The 14191-nt window shown below is 41.0% G+C and overlaps 2 protein-coding genes across 5 annotated transcripts in view; one reads left to right on the plus strand and one right to left on the minus strand.

Annotated features, from left to right (window-relative positions):
• On the minus strand, window positions 1-12593 carry ZSCAN31 (zinc finger and SCAN domain containing 31). 2 transcript variants are annotated; one of them, XM_057699991.1, is made up of 4 exons: window positions 12530-12593; window positions 3522-3995; window positions 2553-2703; window positions 1-2029 (listed from the first exon to the last, which is right to left on the minus strand). In XM_057699991.1, exons 2-4 carry the CDS (start codon window positions 3900-3902, stop codon window positions 1254-1256), a joined length of 1308 nt encoding a protein of 435 aa, XP_057555974.1. In that variant the 5' UTR covers window positions 3903-3995; window positions 12530-12593; the 3' UTR covers window positions 1-1253. The 2 variants fall into 2 exon arrangements, with proteins under 2 accessions (XP_057555974.1, XP_057555975.1); XM_057699992.1 differs by lacking the exon at window positions 12530-12593 and adding an exon at window positions 12377-12453.
• The window catches only part of ZKSCAN3 (zinc finger with KRAB and SCAN domains 3), a 27218-nt gene continuing 25544 nt past the window's right edge, over window positions 12518-14191 (plus strand). For all 3 annotated transcript variants that reach the window (XM_057699986.1, XM_057699989.1, XM_057699987.1), the window contains exon 1: window positions 12518-13110. The gene's annotated coding sequence lies outside the window, so the exon portion shown is untranslated. The remainder of the gene's footprint in view (window positions 13111-14191) is intronic.

Here is a 14191-nt window from a genome sequence, read left to right on the forward strand (position 1 = left end):
TTGAACTTTTATTTCCTTTCTTTTGAAATTTTGATTCAGATTTTGACTGCGGAGAAAAGTATAATGAGACTGTCAGCAGAAGCATTTAACATTCTATTTAGTTCAAACATGAAACTTACAATTCTACCAACATTCATTAGATGGTATTAAGTTATTTCTTATGTAAATCATAGTGCATATTTATTGAGAGTTATGTTTTCAGTGCTTTATAAGTTTGTATTAATTTAATCTTATGTTCCCTATGAGAAAGGTATTCTTATCCCCTCTTTTACAGACAGGGAGACTGTGACATAGGGACATTTAATTAAACTGCCCAAAGTCACACAGCTCACAGATGGAGGCAGGTATTGAATCTATACAGTGTGGTGCCAGACCTGTGTGTTTAAACCTGACAGTAAATGGCCTGAGCCTGCTGGCCTCCCCAGTTAAGCAGCAAGCTGCCAAAAGTCAGAGGCTCCTTTTTTTATAGAGTCTCAATGATGCTGCTCCCAATGGCCTTCCAAGTTGCTGACTAACCTTCAAAAGGCAGTGGCAGAAAAGGCTTTGAATAAAACAGGCACACTGCAAAGGTTTTAAAATATCATCTTATTTGTTATTTATAACAAAAATGAAAACCTTAAACATGGTAATGACCTGCACTGAGAATTTGCAGTTAGCTATCAAAATGGAACACAGATTTCTAAACCACCAAATCTACAGGTTTCACACCATGGGTAATGCTGCTTAATAAATGAGTTTGCCACCCATTCTAATGAAATCACCAAAGAGATCATCTATTACATTCCTGGGGAGACTGTGGCAATGATTTCCTATGGGAATGGGAATGATTCTAATTCCCCCAAACCTTGTGTTCAAAATGTCACTTTTACAAGAAAAGAAAAAAAAAAAAAGACTCACCTATGAATATCTTTTGAATGGAACCAATCTTTAAAAAGTATACATGAATGCTAGTTATTTAGTGTTGTTCAATACTAAATATTACTCAATAACGGCCCCTCCATACCAATTTATTTCCAGGTAAGATTTGTTCCCTTTAAAGGAAAGTGTTAGAAATGAACCAAGGGACAGGGAAGAAAAAGGCTGCCAAGCAACTGCCCACATCCACAGATCATCCACCCAGGAAATAGCACCACCTGGTCTACAGAAAAGCCACACATTCTGAAGCAAAATAAATTTCCTAAGAGCAAAATAAGCCACTTGAAAATCTTACTTTCCAAGATCACCTCATTTAGGGGCCCTGGTGGTCCATGGGATTAGTCCAGTTTGGCAACAGTATGGATTCGAAAATGCCTAATGAGGTTGCAATGATGACTGAAGGCTTTCCCACACTCATCACACACATACGGCCTCTCTCCAGTGTGGCTTCTCTGATGTTTTATAAGGAGTGTTCGTCTACTAAAGCTTTTACTGCACAGACTGCACTGATAGGGTTTCTCACCAGTGTGGATTCGGAGATGCTGGAAAAGCCCCGCATTCTGACTGAAAGCTTTACCACACTCATTACAGTGATAGCGCTTCTCTCCAGTGTGTATCCTCTGATGCTGAACAAGGTATGAGCTCAGGCGGAAGGCTTTCCCACACTCTTCACATTCATATGGCTTTTCCCCTGTGTGGATCCTTCTGTGTCTAATGAGGCCATTGCTGGCACTGAAGGCTTTCCCACAGTCCTTACATTGATAGGGTTTCTCTCCAGTGTGGCTCCGCTGATGTTCAACTAGGCCTGACCTCTGGCTGAAGGTCTTTCCACATTCTTCACATTCATATGGCTTCTCCCCTGTGTGAATTCTCTGGTGCTGAATGAGAACTGAACTCTGAGTAAAGCTTTTTCCACATTCGTTGCACCTGTGACGTCTCTCTCCAGTGGGGTGTCCCCTCTGCTTTTCTACCATGCTCTCATGTTTACAAGTTTCTCTGTACTTAGACTCTAAAGGAACATCTCTTTGGAGTCTGCTATTCTCAAAATGTCCCATTTCTTTTAAGACTTCTTGTTTCAATGCCAAATCCTGGTTTTCAAGTACAGTTTCACCATCTAGAATAATAAATAGATCAAACAATGTCATCTCTTTCCTTTATGAAAGAATATAACCATAGGATGGGGAATAGGAAGATGCATATCAAACACACACATTCTGGAAACTCAAAACTGGCAGTGTAATGTAAAGAAGACCTAAATGGAGATATTGAGACCAACAGAGTAAGGGGTCATCAGCACCTGCTGAAATGACTGGAGGGGGTCACCCAGAAAAGGTGAGGCTTCCAGAGAGGATGTATGCAAGCAGACACTATAGAGTGCTTACTATGAAGTATGCACTTTTCTAAGTGTTTTGTGTATATTAACTTATTAAAATCTTCAAATGACTCTATGACTCCGTACTATGATTATCTCTGTTTTACAGATGCATAAACTGAAGGCACAGGAAGGTTACTTGACCTGCTCAATGTCACATAGCTTCTAAGTAGCAGTGCTTAAATTCCAACAGAAGCAGTTTGGCCCAAGAGTCCACAGTCTTAGCTATTAGCTATTAGCTGAATGGACCTGTGAAAGTCCTTACCTTGTTCTCCAAATTTGTGGGGCCCAAAAGATTCATATTTGAGCTGTGTCACCATGGACTGAAGCTGGAGGGCTGTTGACTCCTGCTTGACCTTCAAATGCACTGCGTCCCCTGAGAGCACTTCAGAATGTCCATGTTCACAATCTGGGGCCTGAAGGCAGGTACATACATTTGGGTTCATAAGAGGAGAACTACAGGAACCCAGGCTAATACTCAATGAAAGAGATCATACGGAACCATTTGAGACATTTTGTAGAGCAATGGTACAGTGGAAGGCCCAGAGTTTAATTTCACACCCAAAAGCAGAAGGGGGAGAACAAGAGTGGCTCAGCGTGGTGTGGTGGTTTAAAATATGTTCATAAGTTCTTTGATGCTCCTTCCATTAAAGGTGGAGCCTAATTCCTCTCTCCTTGAGTGACAGCTATACTTAAAATGGCTCATTTGTACTGAACAGAATGTATGGCAGAAGTGATTATATATAACTTCTGGGACTAAGTCATAAAAAGCATGTGGCTTCATCCTTATTCTCTCTTTCTCTATTTCTCTCTCTCTCTCAGGGAAGACAACTGAAGACATTCAATGAGCCCTAGGGAGAAACCCACAGTGTAAAGACCTCCCACCAACAGCCAGTGAGGAACTGAGGCCCCCCTGCCAACAACCATGGGAGTGAGCCATCTTGGAAGTGGATCCACCAGCCGCAGTCAGGTCTTCAGAGGACTAGTCTTGGTTGACATCCTCACAGCAATCTCATGAGGGATCCTCCTAAGTGGCTCCCAAAACCCTGACTCAGAAACTGGGAAATAATATGTGTTTTTTTAAGCCATTAAAGCTTGGGGGGAGGGTGGGTGGTAATTTGTTACCCAGCAACAGAGAAATAATACATGTGGTTACAGCCAACCAACCTGGGTCACCAAACTTCAACCCTTCATTTAATATTCTGTGCCTAGGAGCCCATCTTCCTCCTCTCACCTGGTTCTCTGGCTCACTTAGCTCTTGCTCCAGATCTTCAACTGCAGCCACTGCCTCCTCCCCACTCTTGGGATGGTGCTCCCGCACCCAGGCCTGGAGCTCCTCAGGCAGGATGGACAGGAACTGCTCTAGCACAAGGAGCTCCAGGATTTGCTCCTTGGTATGTGTGTCTGGCCTCAGCCACTGATGACAGAGTTCTCGAAGCCGGCTCAGTGCTTCTCGGGGACCAGGAGTCTCTTGGTAACAAAAGTGCCTAAAAAGTTGGCGGGAAGCCTCCTGGCCAGAAAAGCTGTTCTCTCGAAGGTAGGTTTCTTGGTCCCAGATAGGGTCTTCCTCCACCTTCACAAGCTTAAGTCCATCCTGTTCCCCTGTTGAAGCCATTCTGGGATTAACTTAGAAGGGCTCACTGCAGTCTGGGGCAGAGGGGTAACTGATTTAAGATCCTCTGATTTAATCTTCTTTAGGAGGATGCACCTGATGAGAAAAATTATGTCTTAATGGAAATAAAAAAGTAATGGGAAAAAAACAAAGTATAAGAACAGTATTATGCTATCATTTATGTTAATAAAAGGTATATATAGTATTTTACTTCTGTATGTTTAGAAACTGGAAAAAAAGGCATGTGGCAGAATACATTACTGACCGCAATTCTCCACCCTTCCCTGCAGACATGTACTTTGTTGTGCCCTCCCACTGTGATTCTGGGATCAACCATGTGACTTGACTTGGCCAGTGTGATACTAACAAGTGTGATACAAGCTAGACTTGAAAAGTACTTGTGTGACTGTGCTGGCTTGCCTTGCCCTCTACAATTGCTAGGAGGATATGCTGGCTTTCAGATGATAAGAAACATGCAGGACAGAGCCAAATCACCCCAGTGGAGCAGATGAGACCATCCTAGGTCAGCTAACAGCCAGCTAATCCCTAGATATGTGAGTGAGCCCATCTGAGATTTGTAGAGCTGCCTGGAGAACTCACAGCTGACTGCCCAGATCAACTGAACCCCCGACTCATGTGCTAAATAAATATTTATTGCTGTATGCTGCCAAAGATTTACAATTGTTTGTTACATCACATTATTATAGCAATGAAAATCTAATACAGAGGGATGGCCTCTGAGGAGGGAACTAGGTAACTGAGAATAAAAGAGGAAGGAAAATTTACTTTTCACATAATACCTTCTGTATTTTTTCTAATTCTTGAACCATTTGAAATAAAGTACTTATTCCAAGAAAATAAACAATAAATAAACTGTAATGCTTTAAAAGCCTGGAAGACAGTCAATACATGGTAGCTTTAGGGGAAGAACAAGACATACAAAACTAGCCATAATATTGAATGATGAGTGCTGTATAGAGGCTTTAACCGAATATCTATGGAGCAAAGAGTAAGAAAAACATAATTCTAACAGGGTATGAAGCAGTGAAAGAATGTGGCTTAGGAGCAAGTACATTTGAGGTAGGCCTAAAATAACAAACAGAATTTTGTAAGGCAGAGAAAGGGTGCTGGGGGGAGATTCAACATCACAGGCCAAGCAAACAACAGAATCAAAGGCATTTAAGGTTACATTGCACAGCGACTCTAAGGACAGACAGGGGGTCCTGGTGGCTGAACTATAGAGTGTAGGGTGTGGGAAGAAAATGTGACAAGAGATGAGGTTAGAAAGATGCATTTCACCAGAATAAAGATCAGCCCTGAACTCTAGGCTAAGATGTTTAGACTTTATTATATGGAAAACCAAGGGACATCAAGATTTTTACTTCACGGGGACTTCGTAGGTGGCGCAGTGGTTAAGAATCCACCTGCCAGTGCAGGGGAGAAGGGTTCGATCCCTGCTCCAGGAAGATCCCACATGCCACAGAGCAACAAAGCCTGTGCACCACAACTATTGAGCCTGCATTCTAGAGCCCATGAGCCACAATTATTGAGCCCATGTGCCACAACCACTGAAGCCCATGCGCTTAGAGCCCGTGCTCCGCAACAAGAGAAGCCACCGAAATGAGAAGCCCGCACACCACAATGAAGAGTAGTTCCCACTCGCCGCAACTAGAGAAAGCCCATGTGCAGCAATGTAGATCCAATGCAGCCAATAAACAAACAAATAACAAAGATTTTTATTTCACTTGCACAGAGTGAGATCTGTATTTTAAAGGAATACTGAGTAAGATTCAGCAAGGAAATGGTAAGAATACACTGTAGGGTTGTGGCAGTTTAAGACGGGAGGTTTAATGGTGGTTACACTGACATAATGTTTACTTTAGTGGTGGAATTTAAGTTTTATATATGACTTTAGTCCTGTTTTAATAGAATCATTAAGGTCTGAGAGAACTGAAAAAAGTTTCTTAGTTATACTTTATTGGGGGAAAATGTATTTATTCCATTCATTCAAATACCATGTGCCTACCAGATGCCTGGCATAATGTGGGCACTTAGGTCAAAGCAGTGAGAGGGAACTGACATGGTCCTTGCCTTTATGGTATTTTCAGTGAGAGAGAGAGACTTTAGTACAATATTCACATCAAATTATGTTGTTAAGAATATGGAAAGTTACAAAGGTTATGGGGCTTATTCTTTGTCCATGTCCAGCTCTATATTTTTACTCCTTACTGCAGACACCTCTTGTACTTGATACACATCTGATAAACTGAATGGACTGAGTTCTTTAAAATCATCTTTAGAGAAGCACTGCAGCATAGAGACTAAAGTTCAAATCATGCAGCATTTCTAAAGTGGGACTGACCAAAGCACCCCTTTCACAGAACTCCTGTGATAATTATATAAGGTAACGCATATAGAAAGCTTACCACAGTACCTGGCCCATAGCAATTGTTAAACATAAAAAAAATTACCAGGTATTATTAGCAAAGCAGTATTAATACATTGAATATCCTCTTTTTATAGAGGAAATAGACCCAACAAAATAAACCATTGAATTCACAAGCCAAATTCAGTAGACAGTTGAAAATTTTGTTAGAAATATTAAGAAAGGCCAGGACAGAGTATAACCAGTCATGAACTTCCAGATCTATGCTGAAGCCCACCGCTAAATCCCAGGAGCATCTACCTGAACATTCCAACAGTCACTCAAACGCAAGACATTGAAGACTGGATTCAGATTTCCAGGGCAACATGGCACAGCTAGTTCATGCTTAATTACACAATTGACTCCAAACATTAGGCACTGGGAGATGATGCATAAAAGGATAAAGAGAAAGACATGGCCAGCCACAGATGCAAGATAAAAATCTCAGTGAACCAGAAATAGACAGACAGACTAGCCAGTGGGCTAACAGGTCTAGGAGCAGTCAGGGAAACCCTAGAATTCAACCTCTGGGAGCTCAGGGACTCAAGGTGGTGTGTTTCAAACTGCAGGAAACTGGACTTACTTTCTGATGCTAGAGGCTTCAGTTGACTTCCACACTCATGTAAGGGGGCAGGAAAAAAAAAAAGAAGACTGTAGGCTACTGACTCAGGCTATGGCTTTTATCAGAAACTATGGGCCCAGGAGCCAAGTGGCAGGACCAATCTCATCTGCAGTTAACTAAGCCCTGAAGCTGCTGGCCACATACTAGGTCTGCCTACCCTAAGAACTTCTTGGGGTAGCAACACTCAAACACTGGGTGTAAGTCCTACAAAGGGTCTTAAATATCAATACAGTGCTGAATGAAGAAGAGAGAGAAATCTAAAACAGAAAGCCTCCCATACAAAATAAACCTATAAACTAAATTCCAAAACACATGAAGAACTTGAACCCTAAGAAACATAATCAACAAATCAGAATAGAAAATCACTTGATATGAAATTTATTTTATAGTCCAAGGAATTTTTAAAATAAGTGATTTTGAGAAATACATGAGATAATGAAATCAAAACAAGCAAAAGATGCAACATTGGGTAGATATTAAAAAGAACTAGTTAGAACTCTTAGGATTTAAGAAAAAACTCTGACATTTAAAATGCATTAGAAGGGACTTCCCTGGTGGCACAGTGGTTAAGACTCTGCCTGCCAATGCACAGGACACAGGTTGGATCCCTGCTCCAGGAAGATCCCACAAGCCGTGGAGCAACTAAGCTCGTGCACAACTACTGAGCCTGTGCTCTAGAGCCCGCGCTCTAGGGCCTGCAAGGCACAACTATTGAGCCCGTGTGTCACAACCACTGAAACCCACACACCTAGAGCCCATGCTCCGCAACAAGAGAAGCCACCGCAATGAGAAGCCCCGCGGCGCCTCAATGAAGAGTAGCCCCCACTTGCCACAACTAGCGAAAGCCCGCATGCAGTAATGAAGGCCCAATGCAGCCAATAAAATAAATAAATATTTTAAAAATAAATAAAATGCATTAGAGGATAAACGGAATGCATACAGCTGAAGAATAACAGTGATTTTTAAGATAATACTGAAGACTTTACTCTGAATGCAGCAGATGAAAAATATGAGGGCAGTTAAGAATATTTCATTTATATATCTTAACTGCTCTTACATATATATACATATATAATATATAAATATATATACATGCTGTATATATAAAATAATTAAGAGAATACAACATTAATATACAGGAGCTTCAGAAGATGAGAATGTAGTGAATAACTAAGAAATAATAGTTGATGAGAAAAAAATTAAGAATTTTCCAGAAATGAAGGCCTGACTTCTCAGATTAAGAATGCACACCTAGACATAATATAGTGAAACTGCAGCCTATTGAGGATAAAGAGACAATCTTAAAAGCTAACAGAGGAAAAGAGACAGATTACCTACGAAGGAAACACACCAAAGTGCTCATTAATGGAGTCCAGAAGGCAATCAGAGTGAGGAAATGACTTTCAATACAGAATTTACCCCCAGCCAAATATAACAGAGCAAAATGAAGCCATTTACAACTCACAAACGCTTTCTAAGAGGGTAAGTAAAGGATGTAGTTTAGCAAACAAAAGTGAACTCAGAGAGAAGGTACAAAACAGAGGAAACAGCATAAGTCCAAGAACTGACAAAATATGGCAATAAATTTAAATGATTATGGAAAAAAACCTCCTGTAAAGTAATATATTCACTCACATGCAAAATGGTGTACATAAAGGGTTATTTACTGCAGCACCGTTTATGAGGCAAAAGGTTGCAAACAACCTAAATGTCCATCATTATGGGACTGGTTAAGTAAATTATAGTAATCCATATATTGGAATACTACTATGCAGTTTTGAAAAATGAGGAAGCTCTTTATGTACAGATATGAAAGGAGTGGCAAGATACATTTAGTGAAAAAAGCCAGGTGAAAAACCACTGTGAAAAATATTATCAGTTGTATTTAAAAAAGAAAGAAAAAAATATATATATAGGATGCTCAAGCAATGTTACCTGTCTCTGGGGATGGAAATGAGTGGTTGGGAGCAGGCATGATGTGGAATTTTTCAGTGGATAACCCTTATTACATTTTTTATGTGAGAATGCTTTACTACACAAAAGGGTAGGTATATAAAACTAAAATTCTTGATAATAACAAGATGTGGTAGATGGTCAATTCAGTAAAAAAAAAAGTCTATTAAGGCCCTTGTCAGGAGAGTAGACATACTGAACAACAGATCTCATTAAAAAAACATTCTAGAAGTAAATACACATCTTATAATTTAAGGGTAAATCAGAAAGGAACTGGAGCAAATGGAACTCTCATACATTAATATAATTTAATAGGTACAACCAGTTTGGAAAATTCTTTAGAACTAGCTCTTAAAGCTTGAGAATAAAAAAAGTTCCGCAGCTGTGGTATCAAGTAGCCGAGAACTGACCTAAATGGGAAGGAAATCCAAAAAATAGGGGATATATGTATACATATAGCTGATTCACTTTGTTGTACAGTAGGAACTAACAGAACATTGTAAAGCAACTAGACTCCAATAAAAATTAATTAAAAAAAAAAAGTAGCCCAGGACTGGTCTGTTCAATCAACAATTCACTTCAGAGAACATGTTTTTATAAGTCCATCGATTAGTGGCAACCATAGCTTCTGAAAATCAGCCAATCTGGAATGATGCATTCCAATAAACACAGCTGAGTGCCGACTAATCAACAACAGTTTGTCCCATGAAACCACGCCTCCACAGATGATGTCAGCCCACTGAACTCCAGGCATCTCAAAGCCCCTGTGTAAGAGCAGCAATCTCTTCTGTCCCTAGTTAGCATATCTCTTCAGCTGTCTCTTCATTTCGGATATTGAGTGATGGTCTCATCATTCTTTGACAGCCAAACATATGCGTACGCCATGACCTAGTAATTCAACTTCTGGATATATACCTCAAAGAAACAAGTGCTTATGTCCACTAAAAGCTAAAAATACAGGAATGTTCAGAGCAGCTTTATTCAAAATAGCTCCAAACCAGAAACAACCCAAATGTCCATCAACCATAGGATAAACAAACAGTGGAACTGTGTTGGGCAGAATTCTAAGATTGCACATGATCTCCATCCTCTACAACTGTCATCCTGTCACTTAAGATTGTTAGTTTACACAATAAAAGATGTAATTAAGGTATCAACCAGTTGACCTTTGGAGACCTCTAGGTGGGCCTAACCTACTACATAACTCCTTTAACAGCAGAGTTTTCTGTGGCTGGTAGCAGAAGAGGAAGTCAGAGATTTGAAGCATGAGAAGGATTAGATACACAACCGCTGACTTGCTGATGGAGGGAGCCACTTGAAAAGGAAGGCAGGCAGCCTCTAGAAGCTGAGACCAGTCCCACACTGGCAGCCAGCAAGGAAAGGGAGACCTTGCTCCTACTTGGGCCTTTAGTCCTACAACTGAAAAAAACTGAATTCTATAAATGGTTTAAGACTTTTGTATCTTTAAACATAGTAAATTTGGTGCCATTTATATGAACCACTCAAAGTTTTCCTATTTGATTTCTTCTGCTGTCCTGCTTCCTGGCTGTGTTCCAGACAGAATCAGTCAGTCCCTGTGTTGCTAAAGCTTTCATTCTAATGGGGAAGACAAAAAACTAACAGCAACAACAACAAAAGTAAGGTGGCAGATAAAATAATGATCACTTGCAATAAGTACTCTGAGGAAAACCAACTGACACTGAGTTCTCAAATAAACGGAGGATCTATTAAGATAGGATGGTGAGAGGTGTGGTAACATTTAAGCTGAGCCCTTAAGAACAAAAAGGAGTGACCTCTGCAGAGTAGAGGTGGGGTGGGCAGGGGGAGAACTGTTCCAAAGCCCTGAGGCAGGGCATGATGTGGTCAAAACAATGCAAGGAGGCAGAGTGCCTTACAGCCCTGTGAGAGAACAGCGGCAAAAAATTAGGCTGGTAAGATGAGTCAGACCATGCAGGGCACAGGAGTCTATTTTTTACTCGTAAGTGCATTGGAAAGCCACTGAAGGCTTTTAGGAAGGTAAGTGACAAGACTGGGTTTATGTTTTAAGAAGCTCTGCTACGGGATGGTAAGCAGGCTGAGGGAATGAAGGCAGAGGCAAGAGCGGAAACAGAAAAGGCAAAAGTTGGAAGAGTGGAGGTGGAGGCTATTGCACTGGATCCAAAAGACTGCCAGTTAGGTATAATGTTAATGTAGTCATCAAATTAATTTAATTTTGAAAGATACAACTGAAAGGGAAAACAGCTTAACTTTTGTTTAAAAAAGTGCTTCAGTCTTTGGACAGATATTAATGGAGCTGGGCTAAGAGCTGGGTATACACAGGAGTTTATAAGTCATGGGGATAAAATTATAATACAACGAAGTAAAAGCCATATTCTTGAAGATGTGTACAAGGTATACTCCTGGGGGAAGTAGGACAAATACTAAATTCAAGATTCAGTTTCTATGCATTACCTGTAACCCACAAAGGAATTCACTTCAAAAATATTTACTAAGTCCCTATTATGTGCCAGGCAGCAAATACATGATAAAAGAGTGATTCAATCGCAGAATTTGATGTGTCCTCATCTCCCTTAATGGAACTAAAAAATTACAATATGATGTAGCGGAAAGAGCCTAAAAGAGCGTCCCCGCCCCACACCCAGCAGCGACTTGTGGCTTGCAGGATCCACCAGGGATTGAACCCGTGTTTCCTGCAATGGAAGCGTGGAGTCCTAAACACAGGACTGCCAGGGAATTCCGGAGCATTTTTCTTATTAGCTTCAGCATATTAGCAATAACGAAGAGATGGTGAAAATCATAAACCACCTGTGTTGTTACAAATATTATTTTAAATAAATTCCAAAGGAAAACTGATAACAATGGCAAGGAAAAGAGGAACAACTTAAATACCACGAGGAAACAGGCAAATCCGGAAATGAAGATACTCTACGGGAGCACTGGCAAGTCCTTCAACCAAGCAATAGGATGGGGAAAAGGGAGGGGAAGGATAGGACTGTTTTAAATTAAGAGACTTAACCACATGTAATGAATGGTCTTTAATTGGCTCCTAGTTGGTCACAAACCAATTGCAAAAAAAAAAAACACTTGTAGGACGAGGGGAAATCTGAAATATGAAGTAGGTGTCAGGTAATATTAAGGAAGGCGCTTACGTTTAGTTGGGTGTGTTGATATCGGGGTTATGATCTGTGTATGTCAAATGTCCTTAATTTTTAGAGATGCACATACGAAACTAGGGGTGACAAGTCATGATGCTTGTAACTTATTTTGAAACATTTAAAGAAAAATAGATGCAATAAATACTGTATGTCAACTGTTAAATGAAAGTGATGGGTATATACGGAGTCGGACTTTTGACAGGGAGCGAGACGCGCAGTCGGACGCCCCTCCTCCACCTTCCCACCTCGGGTCCGGCCACAAAGCTCCGCCCCCTCCCGAGGTCTCTCCCAAGACCCCGGCGGGCGCAGGGGCGGGACCTACTTCTACTCCCCTGGGGCTTTAGGCCTCTGCCCAGGCGACGGCGAGAAGATGGCTAGGCCACGCGCAAGCAGGCGTCCCCTCCTCGCCTACTCCAAGGCACCGACCGTAATCTTCCCGGGGCGGGCGCGTCGAGACGAGGGGCTCGGGACTCACCTTCGGAGTCCCGGTAGCTCCAGCTCCGTGGCGCACGCAGCAGCGTCCTGACAACCGACAAACCACAAAGGCCGGAAGTGCGTCACCGTTCCGAGCCGCGTCGCAGAAACCGAGCAGCCCTTTCCGCGGTCTTGTGTCTAGGAGCTCGGGAGGTTGTTGCACTTGGTGACTGCCTCATTACAAGTCCCGAAGCCAGAAATCCAGCCCGCGGCGGAGAAACCCAACGAGATTTCTGTGCGGAGTGGCTCCCGGCATCTGGGAATCAGATGGTCAAAGCAACGCAAAATGTTAGGGCCGGAAAGGACTTCATAGTTCCTCCAGTTCTGGTACCTACAGCTCATTCCTTCCTGAGGCTCTCCCGTTAACTCTGGTCCCTTTGACACTACAAAAGAGAGATGGTCGCTATGGTTGGGGGTTTTTGTTTGTTTATTTTTAACCCTCAGCCTCTATTTTCTGGAATCGCAGTCAAGAAGGAGACATGGACACATAAACAAGCAACTACATACAGCGGACTTGTACGTGAAATAAAGTAAATGCTTGTAAACCGATTAGGAAACTGCCTGGACCATAGTAAATGCTGTGTAAGTATTTAGAAGATAAATTTTTGTATTAGGCCATAGAGGAAAACTAATGGAGCAGAACAGGAAACCGTAGGAGTTTGCCCTTGTATTCAATACAAGGGGAATAGAACAAGAGAAAGGAATTTACAGGAGATGGAATAAAAGAATAAAATCAGGAATGAGGTGAGATACTTTGGTCATGCAGAAAATTGAGCAGATCATGATGGCTGGTGAAGGGAATATATGGCAGGGGGCACCTGCAATTACTGTTCCTGGATCCCTAACTAGAATTTGGGCAGGTATGATCCCATTTGCCCCTAGAAATGTTACCATGGCAGCAGTGTGGAAGGTAGACTGGAAGGATTTGAGATTACAGGCAGGTAGACCAGTTAGGAGACTACTGCAAGAATCCAGGGTAGATACAGTGAGCTCCTGCATCAAGGCAGTAGCCACAGTAGTGGAGAGAAGGGGCCAATGTATGTTAAGTTGAATTTATTTTTTTATCCATTCATTTAACACATTCTCTTTGAGTGCATTCTTTATGCCAAGGGTTTCCTCTAAGAACTGTATATAATAATAACAAACACAGATCTTGACCCTCATGAAGCTTAAAAGAGAAATATAGACAGTGGGAGATCTACTATATATAATTTGGGTGAAACATAGGTATGAACATAGAGATTTAGATTGGAAAATCACATATTACAAATTTTAAAGTCTTACAAGTATCGCAAACATGAAAGTCAGAAAAATAGTAAAATAAATGTTTTTATTAACTAACTGCCTGATGCACTTCTATAATAATTTTTTCCTAAATTGTTGGTTTTATAATCTTGGACTGTCTTTTAACATTAATTTTATAATTTAAAATTTTCAAGAAAGAATGAAACGATAATGTAGTCTATCCCCTAGCATAACTCATCAAAAAACATTTTAAATTGTTGATATTTGGGTAAACCTCTAACAAGTTTCTTTCAAGTATGAGCTACAAGATTTTAGGATGTTTTAAGTTTTTTTGTATGAGGACTCATCTGAGAATCTTTTATATCGATGACACATTAACTAGATTGCTTTGATGTCCTCATTGTCAGTAGCAGACATG

This window comes from Hippopotamus amphibius, chromosome 11 (genome assembly GCF_030028045.1).
Source record: "Hippopotamus amphibius kiboko isolate mHipAmp2 chromosome 11, mHipAmp2.hap2, whole genome shotgun sequence".
Classification (NCBI taxonomy): domain Eukaryota; kingdom Metazoa; phylum Chordata; class Mammalia; order Artiodactyla; family Hippopotamidae; genus Hippopotamus; species Hippopotamus amphibius.